The 23,341-nt window shown below is 42.3% G+C and overlaps 1 protein-coding gene across 10 annotated transcripts in view; it reads left to right on the top strand.

Moving 5' to 3' along the window:
- The first annotated feature begins 8,253 nt into the window (after positions 1-8,253).
- fat1a (FAT atypical cadherin 1a) overlaps positions 8,254-23,341 on the top strand; it is a 69,599-nt gene continuing 54,511 nt past the window's right edge. For 6 of the 10 annotated variants that reach the window (XM_072384827.1, XM_072384825.1, XM_072384826.1 and 3 more), the window contains exons 1-2: positions 9,812-9,977; positions 11,452-14,741. In XM_072384827.1, coding sequence (XP_072240928.1) covers positions 11,477-14,741 — 3,265 coding nt within the window. In that variant the 5' untranslated portion in view covers positions 9,812-9,977; positions 11,452-11,476. Of the gene's footprint in view, positions 8,584-9,809; positions 9,978-11,451; positions 14,742-23,341 lie in introns of those variants that run through there. The other 4 variants (XR_011915380.1, XM_072384829.1, XM_072384828.1 and 1 more) reach the window with 2 other exon arrangements.

The following is a 23,341-nucleotide window of genomic DNA, read 5'->3' as shown; positions in this document are numbered from 1 at the left end:
AGAACAAACACTGGGGCAAGAGAGTGTAGAGTCAAAGGTAATCATGAAATGGTTAGAGGCACCCACATCAATGCTTTAGTGGTTTGAAACTGGAAGACTATAACATAATGTTATATATGGCACCTCTGATGAGTGGGACCTTAAACTGAGTGAGAAGTACAAAGAATCTCATAGACCTAAAAACTGTGGTTCACACAGCTAATTTAATCCAGCTAAGTCCAACAAGCTAAATGTGAACATACAGTTTTGGAAAACTGATGGCTTGTTGCTCTTTGCATAGCGTCAACATTGTAAAATTCCACATTGTGTTCTGTTGATGGTTCAACAAGTTCTGCTGTATATTATGTTGGTGTGTGGTGTTTTTAAAATATCACCTGGTGTTCTCCTTTTTAACATTGAGCACCTGTCCTTCCAAAAGTATCTGCACAGCCTTAGTCAAAAAAAGAAACACCTGGTGAAATACAGGAGAGGGGAGCTCACAAGGACAGGAAACACAAACACACACAGCCTGATAAAGACTAAGAAAAGCCACAAAGACAAGAAAAAAAAAAGCAGGGTGAAACACATCAGGAATGAGCAAGTAATCACACAGGTGTCAAATAATTGCAAATAATTGAATAAATCAAATAATTACGAACAGGGATTGTAACTTTCAAAATGAAATGGGAGACAGATAAACAAAAGCGAAGATCGTGACAGAGGCAAAGTGTGTGTAGGCGTTGTTAGCATCGCTATGTAAAGACATGAGGCCAGTTTGTTGAGCTCAGTTTATAGCTTTGCTGGAGATAAGTCATGTGAACTGTGTGTGTGTGTGTGAGAAAGTATGATTCATAAAGTTGTTTGTGGTGTATATCTGTGTCACTGAATATCAAACAGTTATGGAGAGGCTGTATGTGTCTGACTGTTCCTTTATATGCGCTTTTTGAGAACTGTATCATATTTTATTTTCCCGGCTTGATCATATTCATCTGTAAAGCATTTCCTGAAAGTTCAACCTGTTCTTAAGGTTGGACTGGAACACAAGCTCAATGCTTGGGAGTTGGATGTCTATCCCCCTTCTACCCTCCCAGCAGAAGGATAACTTGCATTGTGTAGCTGTAAAACAGTCCCCCGTGCATCTGTGACGTGATCGCAGAGTACATTGCATTGAAAATTGTTGCAAAGGGCTCATGACCAAGCACCATAATCAGATAGTTGGTAATGAGAGTGTGTTGGACAATGTGTTGAGACGATTGATCAGCGGAAATAAAAAAGCAAAACTATCAGATTCTAGACCTTTATTTGGCATTCACAGTGGTCCACAGAATATAAAATTGCATATACAGATTTGGTTAGATGTCCTGGAGTTCACCGCTACCTCAGAGAAATGATTGCCATAGCAATTTCTGAAGTCCTATCGTCACTTTTCAAGCCCAAATCTGAGCTAGAATACAGCATAAAAAATGATGGCGAAAAGTCTGCTTACTTCATATCGTGCTCATTTCCTGCTTTATTTGTGACATAACAGAAGTCATGTTTCCATCCAAAAGTGATTTGAATCATTGGGAAATGCACATTAAAAGAAATTAGAATCATGTGTGTTTCCATCAAAAGTACGGACTTTGGTGAAAACTACCAACTCGCACAAATTTTCTAACTCTGCCATGCTTCAGACTTTTCCATTTATTTCTCAATGCAGTCCATGGTTTATCAAACCCTCGGCTACACATTTCCACGTGGAGCTCTTGATATATGCTGGCATTTCGCTGCTGTTTACTGTCAAGGACAGCGGTTATTTGTTTCTCCTTAGTTAAAGTTAAAAAACGCCACAACTTCTTCCTCCATCCACACAAACCTTCCGTTGTCCGCCATGTTTGTTGCCTTGTGAGTGACCCGCAAACAACGGAAGCAGTTGGAGTGAAAGTGCGCCACGTCAGACTTGATGTGAACACAGCTCTTTCCATCCCTTTCGAATCAACCAAAATCCGGCGACAGCGAACATATTTTCATTTGTGCAAATCAGGGGATTTTAATTCGAATTATGGCGTTTTCCACCATAATTTTCCGATGCGATACTTCTTGATGCGCATCTAAACAGGCTGATGGAAACGCACCTAGAGTTATGATTCTGTTTCCTCTGTATGTCCATGTAGGCTCAGCAGGTGAAGTTTTTCTTGAGCTTTTCATGAATATAGATAGAATAAATTAGGCTCATTATTTGAACTCATACCATGTATCATGATATCCAACACTGTAGCATAAAGTATAACAAAAAATGAGAGGAGGCATGTGAATCGCCCCTACTGAAAACATGAAATCACTAAAAAGGTCCTCAGGTGACTCGGTGGACTTTGCTCTCTGGGCTGAGGCATATAATGTGTTTACAGTACTATTTGAATGCACTGCTGTAATCTACTAAGGGATGTCTCTTGAGGCAACCTTCTTATTTGGTGTTTGGACCAGTGAATAACAAGGGGCTTCAAACTGCAAGGCAATCCAAGTCAAATGTAGACTTTATAAGCAGGAAAAGGGGCTTATTGATTTCCCTGAGGAGAGAGTACACCTCCTCCTGATTGCCTTGTATGAAGAAAAAAGGCTACTAATCTGTTTCATACATTTCATTCTACCTGCACGCTCTCTTAAAGCAACAACACCAATGAATAATGCAGTAATGTTAACTCTCTTGACAGATTGCTCCAGATATAACACAATGTACTTTTTGCGTCATCTTTTAAGTAATTACTGAAGCTTCTACAACCACGGGGCTTTTCTCGGCTAATCTCCTGCTTTGCTCGAGGCAGCAGAGGACTATTCCCGGAACACAGCAGTGTATCTCTTGTCTCCAAGAAAATGTCAGTTGCTTATTATTATTACTTGCCATAGATTGTATGTATTGTTTTTCTAAATGCCTCCAATTCAAATAGCATCGGCTACATTATGCATAAGAATAAAGCTTATCACGAAGAGCTCTTTGAGGGGGCTGCGCTCTTTTTGTGGTTATGCAGTCTTTTGATGCACACATGGTCATTTCTACCACCAGCTCTGAGAGGGTCAGTCTGTTTACTTGGGGACACTTCAGCAGGGTGGATATTGAATAATTCCAATCTCACTGACAGTTAAGCTCTGCCTCAGGAATCAGATTCTACACCGATAGGCTGGTGGAAGAAACGGATACCTGGGTGCTCTATTGCTGCAGGCATACTACAAATCATTTATCTTTTCCCAATCTCTATCCACTTTCAAGTTGCAGGGAGTGCAAAGCCTATGATATTAGTCACAGGCAAACCAGAGGTAACTTACTCAACAAGCCATTTTGTGCCTGATCCGAACTTCTCTATGCAATCCGGGGACGATCTGTAGCAGATTTGTATGATTTCTAAAGAAATCATACAGATACTGCACTCTGTAAAGTCAGAGTCAGAGTTGTGGTGCCTTTCACATGGCAAATTCACACCAGCAGGGATGACGGAATGTTGGTCAGTAATCAGCTTTGTACACTGTGTGCTTCCAAGGTGGCAAAATAAAGAAAGAGAGAAAGGAATAAAATTTCCAAAGCACAAAGGTTACAAATTGGTATCTCTGAATTATTTGAATATTTTAAGACCACCCATGCATTACCAAACAGCTTCACAATATCTGAACCTTTGCAATGCTATTTGCAGCTCTCCTTTGGCTGCTTAGCACAAATGTATTCATTAATTGTGTGCAACCACACACATTCTGTTTTCAAAACACAGATGTATTAAAAGCAAGATGTTGCAATTTCAATCCAATCTTATGCTTCGACTTCTGCTAACCGTGATTGCAAATAATTGCAAATAATCTACACTGGTTGCGGCAATAATTGACACAGACAATGAAATCTGCGGCAACATGCACCAATGTGTGACTTAACAGCAAAAAATACGTATGGTGGAGGGAAGATGGTGGTGGAACAAGTTGTAGGACCTTCGTTTTTGTCCTGAAGGTCTATGATCAAGTTCAAAGTAACTTTTTCCTCTTCAGTTTTGTTCCAGCATTAATTGTGGTTCAACTTGAATGATTTACAGTCAAGTTTAAATTAAAAAAAAATCCTTACCTGAAACAACAGGAACAATTACGGTATTTTGCGCAGTATAAGGCTCACTTGATTATAAAGCGCACCCTCAATTATGGGGTCCATTTCTGTACTTAACCCATACATAAGGCGCACCTGATTGTAAGGCGTACGTATTACGTAATGTTCTCTGATTGGTTTATCGCTGCCAGCACACGGAGTGTATGTATTAGTCCCTGTGTCAGCGGGAAATGGTCAGACGGTCAAGGACAGCATCGTTGGTCGTTTTTACAGTTATTAACGTATAAACTGCACATCGGTGTGCATCACCCAAGAACAGGCACTCACTGGGACATGGGCAAAAACATTAATGATGACACGATTCAATCGCTAAGTACAAACTCGATACAATCTTCGCCCCATTCAGAGTGAATGGCTCGGATCCGCCCAACCCTGGATTCACACCGAATGCAAAGCGAGTGACGGAAGTGGCCACTTGCCAATAATTTCCAATGTAAGAGAGCGAAGAGGCGCGGCAAAAGTGAACGTGACGGTGAAGGGAGAGCCGTGAGTGATGCGAAGGGGGATTAATTCCCCGATGAATGCTCGGTGCTCCCCGCGTTAATTTCAAAATGGCGGTATCCGTGACAGATTTTGGAATCCGGTGCACACATAAAGCGCACAAATTTAAGGCTTTTAGGTACGCCTTATGGTGCGGAAAATACGGCAATCACCTTTCGTATCAAATCAATGTATGTTAAAAAAAAAAGATCTTAAATGATATCTCAAGATTAGATCTTTGATAAAAGTTATGTAAAATACACTGCATTGATATCAATGACTGACTCACTGCTCACTGAACAACAACAATAGACTGGATTAAAATAACATTACTGACAGTACACAAAAAAACAAGTCACTATAAATACAAATTCATCTTGTCTAAGCTGTGGACAACAACACAACCGGTATACAACATGTGATTAAAAGAACATTGTTAGACCTATCAGGCAACAAGTAAGCCTAAAGCCCTATTTTCTGTTGAATTTAGCACAGAAATTGAAGTTATTGTGAGGTTATTAGATAAAATACCCTTTGTCTTAGTTGCAGCCCAATCTCCTTTTTGTTATTTTCCATAAAGAGCGCCCAGTAGCTGCTTCCTTTTCATTTTCATGGTAATGCCAGTTACCACTGAGGTCCACACACCTGCCAAGATAAATCTGGCTTGCTTAGACAAGCCCCCCAAGTAGCTGATGCCCCAGGCCACCACCTATGTGGCCTGTAGGAAGGGATGGCATTTACACAAAGACACACAGCTAGTGTTGACCTCCTGTTGAGAAATTGTTCCAAGTTATACAAAAATCCTGTGCTATGTCCGCCGACTGAGCTTGGGAGGAGAAGGCAACAAACTTTGACTGCAGGCTATTCCATAGCCTATGGCACTCAAGAATAATCAGAGACACTGCATTACAGTAGTCTCTAATTATCTACAGTTTGCTACAAAGATCCTGCAGAAATGCACCAAGGCATGACCATGTGAGAATCTCTCACAGGAGCTGTGAGTTTTGCTTTGTGTGAAGTGAGGAGCATTGGCCTCTAACATCAATAACCGTGAACTATGGCTTCACAGCCCTGACTTCCATGTTTTATGTCATTCCCCAAAATGACAGCTTACACAGCAACATATTCTATTCTGATCATCTATTCTGTTAAACTGGAGACCTTTCGCATTTTCCTGGCTCTTCTGTTTCCATATCTAAGTAACTTCTGTCCTTGAATGAGCTCTTCTAAAGTAGCAACAAAGCAAATGCAGAGGTAGCCAAGCTGTTTTGCTACTTTGTGCACAAACTTAAGTTCCAACTTCTGAGCCTAACCCTTCTATAAACGGACCAATATATAACCCAATCTTTAGCAGTATAGGTAATGGTCCAAGTCTATGTCCATTTTTGCACCTGGATACTAGAAATTGATTCTTTCAGCTTAACTGTATTTGCTGAACAGCTAACTTAATGTTAGCCCTCGGTGCTTTAGGGATTTTCTACACCTGAAACTAAATCAAATTTTTCTGTGTGAGCCTTGCCAGTGGAAAATATTAGCCACCCAGCAGAGAGCACACAACACACAACCCTGTGCCAAGCTATCCTGAGCTGTCACCTAAATACAGAGAGAATGTGTGCTGTATACGAAAGATGAATTTAGTGTCTCGAAAAAAGTTGTGTCTTGAGAAAGTCAAGCCATTGAATGCATGCCTTAAATGTTCATGTTTTTGTCTTGGCCAGCAGACGGGAACTGGTTGTAAAAATATGCATGATTGTATAGTCATCTATGAGAAAATTAGTTACTTATCACTTGATTTATTACCAGAGTAAACATCTCCTCATTATCTTTAGTTTCGGAGGTAGGTAGGTAGCTAGGTAGGTACTGTAAATATAGATAACCCCTCTGGAATCACCTTGCGTATGAGTCCTTACAGTTATATTCTCTGTCACTAGTTTCAAGTGTTCTTTAATCTGGCAGCATGATCATTTTTATTAAAATTGTGGTTCGGTTTGGAGTGAAACAGTCAGCAAATCAATATGTGCCTAACAGAGGGATTTTGTGACTGCTGTGAAGATACATGTGCCTACTTACAACAGAAAAACAAGATTGCAATGGTCAAAATGCTGAATTCGATACTTAAGAACGGTAGTTCAAGCAAAAGTGTGTCTTCACAAAAAATATCAGCCCTTTAAAAAGAACATAATATACAGAAACTTACTGACAGAAGTATGATCTAATGGCTGAATTGAGAATTTAAACCCACTGCATTTTCTATTACTGGCTTCTCTTGCCTTAATGGTCATGTGTGTGGGGGGGAAACCTGCATGTGTTTACATTTGTTTTTGTCTCCTATTTGCACTGGAATCATCTGATCATCTCACTTCATGCTAGGTACATGGAGGTGTGTGTGTGTGTGTGTGTGTGTGTGTTGTCTCCGCTGTGAGTCATCTGCAGCATTCAGCTACCCTTAATACCTCTCTCTGCTTAGGTTTGCAAAGATGTTACAGTGCCTGTTTGGAAAGGCATAATTCCCTCCCCTGAGCCTACTGATTTCCACTTGATCTGTAAGTCACTCTGTGTGTTGAATTAATCCGTTTTTAAGGGGCAAGAGGAGTTCCCCACTATACATCCACAAGGTCTATGGGACAGGAAGACCTAACCCCCGAGCAACCTGGACTGCAAACACTTTGTGAGATCAAAGGAGTGGAACCAGCCCTGAGCATCACCTGATCTGAATTCAATTAAAGCTTTACAGGCAGAGCAGAGAGCAGGCTACAGAAAATAGAAGTTCCAGACTCCTAATGTTGCATAGGATAAAATGCAGGGAGAGACCAGTGTAAGGAAGAGAGATGAAACATAACACACCGTTCTCTGTAATAAAAGCACCTTCTAAAAGTCTTTCTCTCCGGTCCTCCTCCTCTCAGCCATTCAAATCCACACACCAAGACCTTAGGTCTTATTCGTTTGCTTAGCCCGGGGGCATATGCGGCTTTAATGAGCCAGTGTTGAACGGACGTTAAGCAGAAATTCTCATGCTGGAGCTCTGGGTCCATCCGCTCTCAGTGCTTTGGCATTTTTTGGCAGCCACTTCACAGCATGGTGTCAAATTTAGCTGTTAGCCACATGTTCGAGGAAGAGAATGAAGACATTTACATCTCTGAAGAGCATTCAGAGATCACCATTAGAGTTGGATTGTGTTTTCACAGGGGTCATGGGAGTGCAATTAATAAAAGGAATCAGCACTCCAAGTGCCTAAAGCTGGGTAAATGCACTGTGGTCAGAATAAACCCAACTACACCGAGCAGTGGATGTATGCAGAAGAGTATACTGTTGAAAGAGTCGTTCTCCCTAATAATTTTTCAAATATATTTTTGATAAGAAGAGCACAAGCCCGTGTTTCAAAAAATAATTAAAATGCTGTTTGTGTAAGAAATGTAAGCTGGAGCAGAAAATAAGGAGCAGACATTTTTAATTAAATCGTCAGGCTGTGGAATTTACCTGCATGACAAATGTCCAGATAAGAAGAAAGCCAGAGCAAAAAAACGCACAGGCAAAGATTTGCAGACATCACTTTCACCATCAGTGGATGATGTGATCCCTTCTCACTCCGCCTCCCCCCCCCCCCTGTAGTGATGTTTTTCCGAACCGAGGGCAACGAGCAAGGAAATCACGACATCTTCACTATCCTTGTCTGCCTTTAGGCTGCTTGAAGGATCGCGATATTTCCGGTATCACCTGAAGGCAGCAACAGTATGCCACCCCACCTGTACCATTGTGGAGGAGAGGCGAGAGTCAAACCGTAGCCGACAGCTCTACTGTACAAAGCCACCATGTGCCATAACTCTGTGCGGATCGGAACTAACGGCTGTGAAACCGCGAGGGACTGAAGAGGGACAAAGTTGCCGATTCTCACTGAACAGAAGGAGCCCTCGTCTGGGAGATGATCTCAAGAAATATTTGCGATAATCTGCCGGGATTTATGTAAAGCAAACTTTGGAGCGACAGCAAGTGGTCGTCCAGCTCATCTGGTGAGTAGTATGTGAAGAAATGACTCATGGAGTTTTTTGGAGACGTTTTTTTTTTCCCCAAAACTTTGGACTCAACACTCTCGGCGTCTTTTTAGACGGTGTTTTGAGAGTTTTTGACCGACTTCCAAATAGTCAAAAACGCACAAATCCGCACGCTTTAAACGCACTCGCGCGCATATTCCAACGAGCACACCGGATCGTTAAGTGCTGACAACTTGTCAGAGCTGCGTGCAGCGCAGCCTTTCAGCCTGCGCTCCGGTCCGGACAAGAGCAGTGAGACAGCGCCATCAGTCGCACAGCTCTTACACTCCCGTGTGCATGTGGAGAGAAGGTGGCACAGCTTTAGTCTGAACTGAGAAAAAAAGTCCGAGTGGCTGTGTGAGGAGGGGGTTAATGGGATCAGACTTCCAACATCGCTCACCATGCTCTAACGCAGCAATATAAAGACCCCAGGACGCACCGCCGGCGACTTTGACTCTAGGGGTGTTAAGCCTTAGTGAGAACAACGAGAAGCCTATCTTAAGGACCGATGTTAAAACACTTGTTCTTTTGCATGTATTATTAGCCTCTTTATTATCATTAGGGAAGCCATCGAGTCTGCAAAATAGGGCCTTTCCACTTCATCTAGGGGCATTTTTCAGCAAAGCAAGGATGAATAATTGCTTAATTGAACAGTAAATTGTTTGTTTATTATCTGGCGGCAAGTCGTGCAAAAAGATAAGTGCTGTGGTTCAGCCTAAGAGGTAGACATTGAGTTATTTCATTTGAGCAGCGCGAGGACATTAAACGAGCTTTTTGCAATTATGAGCAACGCCAGAGAGAGAACTTTTTATTCATGTCGATGCGAGAAAAGCCCCATTAAAGGAGTAGGCTACATATCAGCTTAATGACCTAAATTTTCACCATTTTTGATTTAATAATAAAAAAAAACGGTCATGGCTGTTAATTCTCTACAGGTGCATAACCGAAAAAAGTGCATGGTTTGAATGTAAAGACAAACATGATGCACGTTAGGTTGCAGTGGAGTTGGAGTACTCGAGTCTAAATTTAAACCAAAGTGATTTAGAGTAGAGCGTGGCAATTTTGGAAATATTTCCAAAAATACAGCGCCACCGCAAAAAAAGTGCCCTGTTACGTGCGTTCAGAGCGGAAAGGTTTTCTCCTGCTATGTACCAGCCGGGTAAGTAGATCCGGGCGTGCGCAGCGCGGAGAGATATCGGGCAGATCCAGTGTGGGAGAGAAAGGAAAGCAGCGAGTGAGGGAAAGGAGAGCCTGCCTGCTGGTGGCAGATGGACTAACGGAGAGTAGAGAAGTCCACGTACTACCATGCCGAGATTTGGACCACATAAACTACATTCAAAACCTCCGAATATGCGACATTAATGACAACAAAGGTATGTAAAACGTTGTTCTTGGACTATCCGATGCTTTTCGAGTGTGCGACGCCTCGGCATCTGCATCTTTGAACGTGGAAGAAAGAAAAAAAAAAAAAAAAAGTTGAGCTCGGCTGGGACTGCTATTGTGAGCAGCGGGCTGGGAGAGCAACCACCGTGCTTTCGCTGCCTCTTTGAAGAAGTTTGCCTGAGACAGAACCAGCGAATTGGGTGTCGTTTTTTTTTTAAAATTTGCCCCGATAACGCAAGCATGCGCGCTTCAATTAAAGAGTAGTTTAAGCGTAGTTTCATTCCGCGCGGAGAGGTGAGAAGCGGCTTTCCGAGCGTGCCTTTGCTCAGCGCACGGCTGCCATCGTTTCAAGAAGTAAACGGCTGTAGTTGGGGGATGGGGGTTGAAATGAAACCGTCTCGAGGCACCCCCAACTTAAATTCTTTCAACAGTTAACTTTTTTTCCTCCTCGGTAAAAGCGGACCTGTGTGGAAATCGTTGGGGCATAGAATCTAGCACAAAACGCTCGACAGTTCGCCTCGTGCGCCCTAAAAACGAGCCACAAGTTGCATGTGTAGTTTGAATTTTTTTTTTTTTTTTTTTACAATGGTCTTCCACAAGCAGATGGCTCTTTTGTACCTGCGGGCTGCAGTTTCAGGCTTAAGGTGACTCAGGCTCGGGCCGTGTCACTTATTAACCCCACATAAAACATTAATAACCGAGCCCCGCTCGAGTCATTTTGACACGCCAAAAGTAAATAACGCGGATTTTTTTTTATACAAAACATTATTGCGCTGACATAGCAACGTCTTCCGTTTATGAGTTTTTATTGAATGAACTCCTGAGCAGAGCCCGAGAAGCTGTAAAGCGGCTGTAAACGAAATTAATCTGTGATCTTAAAGCAATTGCATCGCAGCGCTGGTTTTTTCTTTTAGTCTGATTGCGCCGCAGCCACATTATAAAGAGAACCCTTGTGTTTAATTTCCCAGGAACACCCCCCCCCTCTTTTGTTTGTTTTTCATTTAATTATAACTGTAAGAATAATCCAGCATAAGTGTCAGTCATCAACTGAAGCAGTTGCTGCTGATTTTATAATTCCACAGCATTTCTGTTTCAGATGAAAAAAGAATATATATATAAAATTGTGTCTCAATAGCTAAATTAAAGATTTAATTGTTTATGTGCTCATTAAGAGGATGTTTGGAGAAATTAATGTTTACTGATGGGACGTGCACATTGCTGGCATCTGGCTTTGTGCAGATTTGGGAGCATTCCAGGCTCAGATCTTGTCACCTGACTGGCTGCTCTGCTCCATCTTATTTCCACACGGAACCAATTTAGCCACTTATCAGCCTGGCCGTCACTTGTCATGCCATTTTGAAGCAGTCTGCTGATTTGCAATTATTTCCTGGCTCTTAATTACGGCTGACGTCGTCTACTGTTTGTGTGTTGGCACTAAAAATCCAAATGTTGCTGTCATTCCAGGTGGTTCTGTGAAGATCGCGGTACGATGATGGGGAAGCACTCCGTGCCACTGCTCGTGCTGCTCCTGCAGCTTTTCTGTGGCTGCACAGGGAACCAAAGGATGGCGAGGGCTGCCTCCGTGCAGTTCACCCACTCCGTTTACAATGCCACCATATACGAGAACTCGGCTGCTAAGACTTACTTAGAGAGTAACAGCAAGATGGGGATTTATATCACTGACCCAACATGGGAGATAAGGTACAAAATCATCTCTGGAGACAATGAGAACTTATTCAAAGCAGAGGACTATCTGTTGGGAGATTTCAGTTTTTTGCGAATAAGGACCAAAGGAGGCAGCACTGCCATTCTGAACCGGGAGGTTAAAGACCACTATGTGCTCACTGTCAAAGCTTCGGAGAGGAACACCAATTTCGAGTGTCGCACTAGAGTTAAGGTGCAGGTACTGGACACCAATGATCTGAGGCCTCTCTTCTCACCAACATCCTACAGCATCTCTCTGCCAGAGAACACGGCCATACGCACAAGTGTGGCCAAGGTCATGGCAACTGACGCGGACATCGGTACGAATGGAGAGTACTACTACAGTTTCAGAGAGTGGACGGACATGTTTGCCGTCCATCCAACAAGCGGCGTGGTAACACTGACTGGCAAACTCGACTACTCTGAGACAAAGCTCTACGAGTTGGAGATCCTCGCCGTGGACAGAGGGATGAAGCTGTACGGCAGCAGTGGGTTCAGTAGCATGGCCAAACTTACAGTCAGGGTGGAGCAGGCCAATGAGCACGCACCCGTAATTACCGCGTTGACCTTGGCTCCCTCTGATACGGACCACGATCCTACATATGCCATTGTGACGGTGGAGGACAAAGACCAGGGACCAAACGGAGAGATAGCGTCGCTGAGCGTTGTTGCCGGTGATCCTCTTCAGCAGTTCAAGGCTGTAAGAAGCAGCCCAGGGAGCAAGGAGTACAAAATAAAAGCTGTCAAAGATGTGGACTGGGACAGTCAACCTTTTGGATACAACCTCACTTTACAGGCAAAGGACAAAGGCACTCCACCTCAGTTTTCATCTGCTAAATTGGTACATGTCACTTCGGCACAGTTCCAAAAGGGCCCTCCCGTGTTTGAAAAGTCCATTTACAGAGTCAGCCTTAGTGAATTCGCCCCTCTTCACACACCTGTCACCATGGTAACAGCTGTGCCAAAGTATCCACATGTAAAATATGCTTTCAAACAAAGTTCAGACAAGAACAGATTTACTATCAATCCAGATACTGGCTTAATCAGCACTTCAGGCCCAATCAATGCTGATACTTCCCCGCAGTTTGAACTGGAGGTGATCACCAGTGACAAAAAAGCAGCCACAAAAGTAATCGTTGATGTGACTGATGTCAATAACAATGCACCTGAATTCCAGCAGACATCTTACAAGGCCAGTGTTGATGAGAATGTACCTGTTGGGACCAGTGTGGTAACAGTAAGAGCCACTGATCTGGACAGAGGGGAGAATGGCTATGTGACCTACAGCATCACCAATCTGAGTCCCCAGCCGTTTGTCATCGACTACTTTTCTGGTGTCATCAGCACTTCAGCGGTCCTAGATTATGAGCTAATGCCCAGGATTTACAATCTCAGAGTCAGAGCATCAGACTGGGGATCCCCTTTCCGGAGAGAGGTGGAGGCATCGGTTACCATAACGTTGAATAACCTGAACGACAATAAGCCTTTGTTTGAAAATGTAGACTGTGAAGTGACTGTGCCCAGAGATCACGGCGTGGGAGAGCAGATAACAACAGCATCTGCCATAGATGCTGATGAGCTGCAGCTAGTGCGGTACAATATTAAGGCTGGAAATGATCTTGATCTGTTTGAACTGAACCCAAACTCAGGCCTGCTTTCACTGAAGCGCACACTGAGTGAGGGAGAGGCAGCTAAAGTGTCTTTTCATAGTTTGCAGATTGTCGCGACCGACGGTGAACATGAGACTCAGCCGATGATCATGAACATAACTGTCATCACGGCACGGAAACCTGTCCAGTTAAAATGTGTGGAAACTGGCGTTGCTACCATGTTGGCTGAGAAGCTACTTCAGGGCAGCAAAATCCACACGCACACTGAGCCAGATGACAACTTCATGGACAATCACTCAGTCAACCGGTACCCTCCTCAGTTTGCTGACTCCTTCCCAAGTGCTATTGAAGTGAAAGAGGACCTCCCCGTAGGAGCCCGGATTGTCCGTTTAAGCGCCACAGACTCGGATAGCGGTTTCAATGGGAAATTAGTGTATGTTATTTCAGGAGGAGACACCGAAAGCCGCTTTATCGTAGATATGGAAACCGGGTGGCTTTTGATTTATTCTCCTCTTGACCGGGAAATGACAGACCACTACACTCTCAACATTACAGTTTATGATCTTGGGATACCACAGAAATCCTCTTCACGTCTCTTGGATGTGAAAATCCTAGACGCCAACGATAATAGCCCTCAGTTTATGCAAGATTCCTATTCGGTTGAAATAAGCGAGAGCACACCTGTCGGGACAGAAATTATTCAGGTGGATTCCACAGACAAGGATCAAGGTGATAATGGGATTGTCAAGTATTCAATATTGGGAGGCACTGATTATTTTGCGATCAATGAGATAACGGGTGTGGTGACTGTGACAAAGCCATTGGATCGCGAGCGCTATCCATTCTATACCTTGAAGATTGCAGCACGCGACCAGGCACTAAGTGAGCCTCAACTAGTGTCCACAGTCCCTCTTAAAATCACCTTGGAAGACGTAAATGATAATCCACCAAAATTTGTTCCCCCCAATTACCGCGTGAAGGTGAGGGAGGACCTTCCTATCGGTACTGTAATTATGTGGCTGGAGGCTCACGACCCCGACATTGGGCCTTCCAGCCAGGTACGATACAGCCTAATTGACAATGGAGATGGGAATTTCGAAGTTGACAAAATTAGTGGCGCTCTTCGGATTGTTCAGAATCTAGACTATGAGACGAAGCAGGTGTATAATCTGACAGCAAAAGCTAAAGACAAAGGGAAGCCCATATCTTTATCTTCCACCTGCTTCATTGAGGTGGATGTGGTGGATGTGAATGAGAATCTCTACAGGCCTTTGTTCCGATCATTTGTGGAAAAAGGATTTATAAAGGAGGATGCTCCCGTTGGGACTTCTGTGATGACCGTTTCAGCTGAAGATGAGGACAGAGGACGAGACGGAGAGATTCGATACTCCATAAGAGACGGATCTGGCCTGGGGATATTTTCCATCGATGAGGAGACTGGTGAGTGCGTTTATCAAATAAATCTAAGCGAAGCATGTTTTAATATCTTGAATATACATGCATGCTGTGGAAAAACGAGTTTTGCAGTACAATCAGGTGAGCTGATTCAGACATGTTCCACATAGTGGAACAGTGAGGTAAGGGAATCTTCTCCGGGAAGGGTTCCTCGTTCCAGTTATTTTTCTTCTTTTCGGGATAATTGATGGCAGGAACAGATGGAGCGGTTGTGCTCCAACCTCTCTGTGTAGTTGCTGTGGTACTAACAAGTTACAGAGCGATATCACATTTTCTTATTCTCCCGGTCCCGCGCTCACCATACATACACAATGAAATGGTTCAGATATGGAAAATGGTCTAAGTGGTTTTAACAATAGCATATTTTCATTATGTTGATTACAAGGATTTGCTTGTGGATTTCTTTGTTGCAGAAAATATGTTAATACACGCTCAGCTGCCTTGAATGATGTTACCAGCTGACTCAAATTAGCTCAAAATAAGCAGTCTGGGATTTTGAGAGGTCATAACCAAGACCTTGCAATCACTTGAGTTGGATGAAGTGGACCTGTCTACCTGCTTTCTTTATTTTATAAGGGATCACAATGTGATTTTTTTTTTCTTCATTAAGATTCTCTTTGCATGATTCATATTTAACATTTAAATGTAGCAGTAAAACTGATGTATAATTTATCGACATGGCACATGTAACCTTAAAGGATTCCTGCTGTGTGAGAAAACTACAAATGCAGTTTTACTGGGTTTTTGCCTTCCCTGTTTTGACACTGGTCAAAGCAAGTGCTTTAGGTTCATTATGAATCAGATGCATGTGAATAATTCACTATGTTGACAGGAAGTCTCCTCTGTAAACCTTTTGGGAAACACTTTTCTTTTGCCTGCTATATTTAGCACAAGGAGATGAGCCTTTATGGAAGTTGTGTAGTCCAGGGTTTTTCAGTGCAATTTTACTGAAATTCTCATCCTTGAACGCCTCTTCAACATTTGTCCAACGTGTTAAAAACAGAAAAGAGAAAGCATTGCTTCTTATATTTGACACTGTAGTATCACAGCCCAGTTTTGTCTTAATCGGCATGTGTTACAGTTGTTAAATCCCACTGACCCATCTGATGGTGGATCAGTGTCAATAAAGATAAACAGAGAGCAAACCAGACTCCGCTATTACATGTGCGGAACTCTTGGCACCATAATGCCAAACATTTAGGATTTGTCTACTTGCGGCATTGAATTTCAACGACTGTTGAGCTTCATTACTGGTAAAACCGCAATCAGATCCATCACGCTGCTCTGCTGCATGTGTCTTAGAAACTTTGCAGTCTTTTGAGACACTTCCAAAATTTTACAAGCTCGACATGACTTTATGAAAGGATATGAAGGACAAAGGCCATTTTCCCCTGCTGCACACTGCTGTCCGCAGCGGATGGAAACACATACTGACACTCGACTCGCACAGGAGTTTCAGAGCTACTCTTTTGTTAATTATTTATTTGTCAGTGTATGAAGTTATTGGTAACATAGTCAAGTGATGATATTTTTCTCGTGGTCCCGTCATTATGAACAGGTTTGGGGGCTTCAGAACAGTGATAACATTAATTATCTCATCTTCTCTGGCGGAATCAGTCGGAGCATGCAGTTAGTTTTCTTGGAGCCACATGGAAGTCTGCGACGGGTGTCCACGTCTAACTTAAAACTCGAATACTCGAGCCCGTTTTGATCTCCGGCTTTATCTCAGAGGCCTTCATTAAGCGATTATCAGGAGGTGCAATGAAAGGATTGTCCCGGGTTGGGTCCTGTTATTATGGATTTCATCTGAGGTCAGTAAACAACTAAATACAGCCAAGGTGGTAATGCTCCTCCCATGAATTCACTAGATTAAGGGTGTGGCTTGTTAAGCAACCATATGTGTTTAGAATATTATGCCTTCAAACGGAAAATACAAGCACGGGTACACACCCCACTATATACTCAGTGCTGCAGCTGCATGTTGTGAATTTTAACCAGAGTGTTTGAAAATGGCTTGAAATGAGAAAAAGCAAATGTAATAGTGATGTGAGGAAATGTGCCAGGAGCCATATATCCTCAGCTTTGAACCGTTGTTTTCAGCATGGGTAGAGGTGAGGCAAAACTCCAGATGTCTCCTTGTGTTTGACTAAATCTGTGCTCACGCGTATGTTGAGAATCCATCCGTGGTGTTCATATATGCAGCGTTCGCCTGCTCTGTCACCACACACTATGATTCCCTTTTCTTTTCCTCACATATCCACTCTAACACAGTTAACAGTGTATGGCTAACAAAGTGCTGTGGAAAGCATTGCACGCTGTGGTGTTGCAGCAAGTGATTGGATCTCTCAGAGTAGGTGTTTCTAACAAATCTGAACAAAGGAAGGATTTGAGAAAAGACAAACGGGTTACGTTCTGGAGCCATGCGAGAAAACAAGCGAGTTGTTTGTTGGCCACTCGGTGATCACATTTAAAAGTGGTGTCTATTATAGCTGTTTACAGGACACCGTGCTGTTCTCATTTACATCAGGAGAAATAAAGGAAACCTTCTCATGCAAGCCACGTCTCCTTCCCCATCAGCTATCATTTCTCAAAGTCAAACTGCTCAGGGAACCTATGGCAACGCTGTGTCCAGACATTCTCCACATTGGTAAAAGCACTATTGTCACTGGATTGGTACCATCTTAATTTAAACACACTCTTATCTTTACTGGGCCTCTTCCTGTTCTGTCAACAAACTGACCTCTACATCTTTATTGGTTGGTGAGCTTATGGTAGCCCCTGTGAAATGTTGCTTAGCGAACAGTAAAGCTGCAGAGTAATCCAGTGGAGCAGAGAAAGTTGTAAAGATCGTAAGTCTTCTAATATCATCATCCTTACAAGCTGAAAAAAAGTCCATGTAAGAGTGTGTCTGTAACTAACGACTTAGTTACGATGGGCCGTGTGTACTTTTGACTGGTGAAATAAAAGTTATGGTGGAAAAAACAAAGATCAGACTTGAAAAGACTTGAACCCATTCGAGGTAAACTTCCAGTGCTGCTTAATGCAGACAAGCAGTAAAACGATGCTTATCACGATGATCCCGAACGAGTCTCCACTCCTCAAAGTACACCTGACTCATCCGGACACACCTTACATCGGGCAACAATCAACATGGAAAAGGCGAGATTTCTTTTTTCTTTTTCCTTATTGCCAGTGAGTAATCGTCTGTTCGTTTTACATTCAGTCATTTACCAAATGCTTTTATCTAAAGTGACTTCACAGTGAAGAACGACATTTAAGCTTCAGTACTGTTAAAGACAACCAAAAAATAATGATACTGCCATAAGTACTAAGAACTAAATCTATTATGAATACAGAGTGCGAGAAGAACTCCTAAAGAAGTGTAAAGTGTGTTAGACATATAAGGTTTGTCTGCATTCACTATAACACTGGGAGGTTGTGCAAATGTAGCATTTGTGTACTAATTGTCTAACAAGTCAGATGTGAAGGAGAAAGAGACTTACAGGTTGTAAACCACAATGAAAACATTTCAAAATATGAACAAAGTAGCCGGTTTGAATGAATCCTATGTGCACAGATCAGAATGCCTGTCTCTGAGGTGCTTAGAGAGGTTTTCGGCATTTCATCTTGTTGCTCCAAATGCTTTGTTTTCCTGTTTCTGTCACACACAGAAACATCTTTCTATAACATGGTCATGGTCAGGGATACCAAATGTATCTGTTCTTGTGTCATCCTTCCTCAAAAGGAAAGAGCTGAATACTTTGTGGTGATGTAAACCCACTAAATGTATTCAAGTCAAGTTGAATATCAGCTTAATGTGAAATACTCTCGTATACAAGGTCACCAGAGCAGAGTGTGTTCAGTGTACATGAGAAGCAGATGCTGATTGTATAATGTATGCATTGCCCTTTCTTCTTGGATAAAATATGCATTGCCCTTTCACTTGAAGCTGCATGCAGCCTGTGCTGTGAAAGCATTCTTTGTGAGAGCAAACAAAACAGTTTGATGCATAATGACAAAGTGCTGTTCCATATCCACATTTTCCATTGCCTCCATGTTAAGGTAAACGGATTCTTTACCGTATAGAAAAGATGCAAAGTGCAGTCGTTGGAGTCAGCGCTTTGGCAGAAAGTAAAGTTTAAAGAGTGCGTGCGGTTTCCTTCCGTCCCTTTTTCCCATATGTTTGAGATAGAGATGAGCTGCAGGGTGGCACATGATTCCAAACTGTCTTTGCTTGAGTGCTGTTACTGTGGAGATGGGACCAGGAATGTGCAGCGGGACAAAGTTGATTGTAGGTTGCTAAATGAAAAACACACTCTCTCCAGTTAAAAGTATGTTGTTCTTTCAGTCCATTAAATCTTTTTAAGGAAACCTTGAGCAGCCTCGCGCACGGGATGCGCTTTATTATGTGACATTCACTTATGAATTAGAGTGGCTGCGTCTTAGGAGCCGGAGCCGGAGTGATCGTCTTCATGTCTGTCGATTGGTTGTTGAATTCCTCAGGCTCTCCGTGTGTTGAAGTGTTCTTGATTCGAGACATCGAACACATTGTTCCCGATATGCTCATTGGTGTGTGCTGTGTATAAGTAATGCAAATATATATTTAGAGATGCTGCATGAGTGTTTGTGTTAATAGATGAATGATAAACAATATGTTTCTCTTTGTTAAACCTGGCCGTCCATTCATCCATTTGTTAAAGCTCTACTCTACACCTGTTGAAAAGCTGAAGATTTTATTTTTTAATCATTGTCTCTTGAGGAGATGTGTCATAAGGAAACGTTTGGACTTCCAGTTCAGTAGCAGCAGGGCGTATGCTTAATTGAATCAAACTCAGTACCCATATATCGATTACACTTTACAGCTTTAGCTACTTAGTTATCTTAGAAGCTCCACCCCATTCAGTCCCATTTTGAAACCATTAGCATCTTTCTCACATTGTGCTTTGAGCATCTTCACCGGGACGCTTTCTGGTCATTTATTAACATTAAAACTTTCCAGCCAATTTTCTGGTGTCTGATGCTGGACAAGTGGCAACCCTGACCACAAATGCACTGAAGTGCACTGAAGCAGCGTTACCAAAAGTGTTATGACTGAAATGAGTCACAGGTGAGAGGCTACTTATTTAGTTAACACATTTACAACTCTCTCATTTCTTAGATGAGCTCATTATCCCGTTTTTTCTTGTTTGTTTATTCCACAGCAAAGCAGAAAGGCAAAATGAAAAAGTGGTGGTTTCGTACTGGAGTACGTGTTGAAATTCTAAAGCTAGATTTATAGACGTCTTCCATTGAGCATTCGAAGTTCTGCGTCGAGGGAACACGTTGCTCTGCAATATACCGCTGTGCCGCTAGGAGTGTGTGGCTGTGTGTTCGTGTGGTTGTAGGGGTTATAGCCGAATCCGTGCTTTGTCTTCTGGTCACAGTTAACGGCAGTAAACAATGGCAGCCGAGATGGAGCAGCTGTATTTGTAGTTGGAGCTCATCAATATTCTCATTATATATTCTTTGACTTGGTCCATTGTTTACTGATCCAAAACAACTTTAAAAATGGCGGTGCAGAAAGAAAAAAATAAAAGAAAGACCGGAAAAGGCAACTGCCGGAAATGACGTTTTGAGCGGACCAATCACAGCCCTTACGGCCCGCTTCGAGGCGACGTGCAGTCAGAATTTTTGGGAGGTGCACGTCAGGCTACGGCGGAGGGGTCAACGTCGACGTCACGTTGAAGCATAAACTACGACTTAGTGTCCTGTTGTCACTACAGGGATGCTGGAAAAACAAACGGAGACTTAACTAGGCCTGCCACAAACGATTATTTTAATAGTCGACTAATCGAATCATACGTAAATTGAATGTAAAACATACAGCTTATCGCACCAGGATGCAGCTGCTCTTAAATAACCAGCATTATCTTTCAGTTTGGAGTGTTAAAGGTATATGCTAACTCCAAAAAAGACAATATCATAGTTCATTCTCTTTAATGAAATATGCAGCTTCCTGCAACAAACAATTATTTAACTGTGTAGCAAACACACAAAAATAAATACTTAAATAAAGACTATTTGTCTCTGGCATCAAACATAGCTGCATTTAAATCAAATGAGGTAGGCACCTGAAACTAAGGAATTATTCACAAAAAGTTTTGGTCTCACTGACTCAAATATAACACCAACATGTTCAGCATGGACTCAGTCAGGACATTTGCTTGCTGAGGTGTGCATGTAGCTAGCTTTGTAACATAGCTGTCCGTTGAAGATGAACATACTTTTTTTTAGCACTGAAACGGAACGTTAGAAAACATTAGCGTTCCTATTCAAACACATCACGGTTATAACGTTACAGAGAACAAATGAAATATGTGGGCTAAGGCTAATTAATCAAATCGTCATCGCTAATGTTAACGTTTCCAGCTATCAATATGAGTAAGTAGCAAATGAACTGTGACGTCACAGCTGACCCCGGTTACCACTACTGCGCATGAGTGTCAAGGACAGAAACACAGACGCAGCAGCTTTGAGAGAAAAACAAAGTTTGAAAAAGAAAAAAAAAAATTTAATTAGTCATCGACGATTTTAATAGTCGACATAATCGTGACTAGTCGACTAATCATGGCAGCCCAAGACTTAACACATACACCGTCTTTAAGTGTGTAGCTTCAGATTTACTGTTGATCCTCTTAACCGACGGCAAGATCACCATTCAGCAGATGCTCAATGTACTAAATGACATCATGGTAGCCTCCATGTTTTTCTTGTATTGCATTTAGCTGTTGATTAAAAAATGCGCGTCATGACTTTAGGAGCATGTTGATGGATTGGCTCTGCTTCACACACAGGAAGCCATCAGGAGGTCATTCTTTTGGTCTCTGAAGTGGTTTCCTCAACATAAAGCCTTTTTCTCCACTTAAATGATGCTCTCTCACGAAGTTGAGTGCCATCAGCTCAAAGTCTGTAATACCGATCATTCAGCCGTACCACAGGTGAAAAATGTATTCGGTTAAACAGCTAGAGATACATCTGCGTTGTGTTGGAATAACAAGTTAAAATATCTTCAGTGGGGAGCAGTGCAGAAGTGAACTGAGAAGGATTAGTTGTTATCAGAGGAACAGGAGGAGAGCTTTCCAGGGTGAGATAAAGTAAAGCATTATTTTCAATAAAGAGTATCACTCTGTGGCCTTTTTGAAAGACCTTTGTACAGCAATCTCAGTAACAATAGAAGCTTTGTATTGTCAGCTGGAAAGCTCAAAAGCTATTTCAGCTGTCGTTAATTGTTTTATTGTATGCTCCAGTCATATATCATAGATGTGTGTATATATATATATATTTTTTTTTTTCCCTGTCTCACTTATGTACAAATAAATTCTCATATTTTCTTCAGGTTTATTTTGAATTATTTTGGCGGCTGAAGCTATTTGGAATTTATTATCAAAATTGGCAGTTCTCGTGATTCACGCCAAACTAAATATATTTCTTTTAAAAAAAAAAGCACTCCTACAAGCCAGGCTCTGACAGCCATTACTGCTGCCATAAGTAAAAATGTCCTGTGATGCATGGAGTGAAAAAGGCTCATGGGTTCAATAGGCTGTAATAGTTTATCCAGTACATTTAGGGAGATATGAGTGACAGGGTTTTATGTGATACTTTATCATTATTATGTTTATCTCTCAGACCTATCCCTACATTATGACCCCTGTTTGCCCTTCCAACAAAACAGAGGAGTTCATGTGAGTCATGGCAGTTACTTTAAGTCTGTACATGATAGCATAATGAACAGTAATTCATACGTGTGTGTGTTTTTAAACAAGTAGATATGCCGAGCATAGATGAGTGTCCGTGGCGTCTTCACATACAGGGGAAAATGCTTTCGGTTAGGGTTATCACTTCATTGTAAAACTGAACTGAACACACATATCATTGAATTTGAAGGGCTCGGACTTCCCAAAGTAGTTCTAATTTAGACATTGCCAGATGGTCAGCTTGATTCACAGAGTTTGTGTGCCTCTTTCTCTGTCCGGATACCCATATTCCCTACATTTACATGCAGTTAACTGTCGCGGCACCCACTTAACCGAACAGAGCGTTCAATGTCTCAGCCTGAACAAAACGAGTTACTATCTGAGCCTGTGACCGCTATTGTCTCACTGGCTGCTGCATTTTGCAAATATTTAGACTTGCTTAACCTCCGACTTCACATCTCACACCACAGTGGAGATAGCAAGTGAACAAGCCTAAACACCGCACAGCATGTGGAATGTCCGTGTCTAAAATACTGGCATCCGCATCATCATCTGCACTGACAGTGTTTCCACCTCCCACCCGGCTCAATATCGGTGCCCTCCTTCTACCACCGACCCAAGATGGCGACCATAGAGAGTAAGAAGTAAACGCCATCTGTGCGCTCACAGTGTGTAGATGTACCTGTCGGTGTTGGGATGCTCATGCACTTAAAAGTAAGCGTAGAAGAGAAGAAGAATGTGGAATGTGACGAGGCACGTCATTTCAAGGGCTGTCCTGAATACCATTTTTGGGGGTTTGGCTGCTTCAGCTATCTGAATGTTTTGGTATGTTTATCAGGGGTCGTTGGATCT

The sequence above is a fragment of the Leuresthes tenuis genome, unplaced genomic scaffold (assembly GCF_036924035.1).
Source record: "Leuresthes tenuis unplaced genomic scaffold, fLeuTen1.0.hap1 SCAF_4, whole genome shotgun sequence".
NCBI lineage: Eukaryota > Metazoa > Chordata > Actinopteri > Atheriniformes > Atherinopsidae > Leuresthes > Leuresthes tenuis.
Note: the sequence above shows the minus strand (reverse complement) of the source record. Positions and strands in the feature narration are given on the sequence as shown.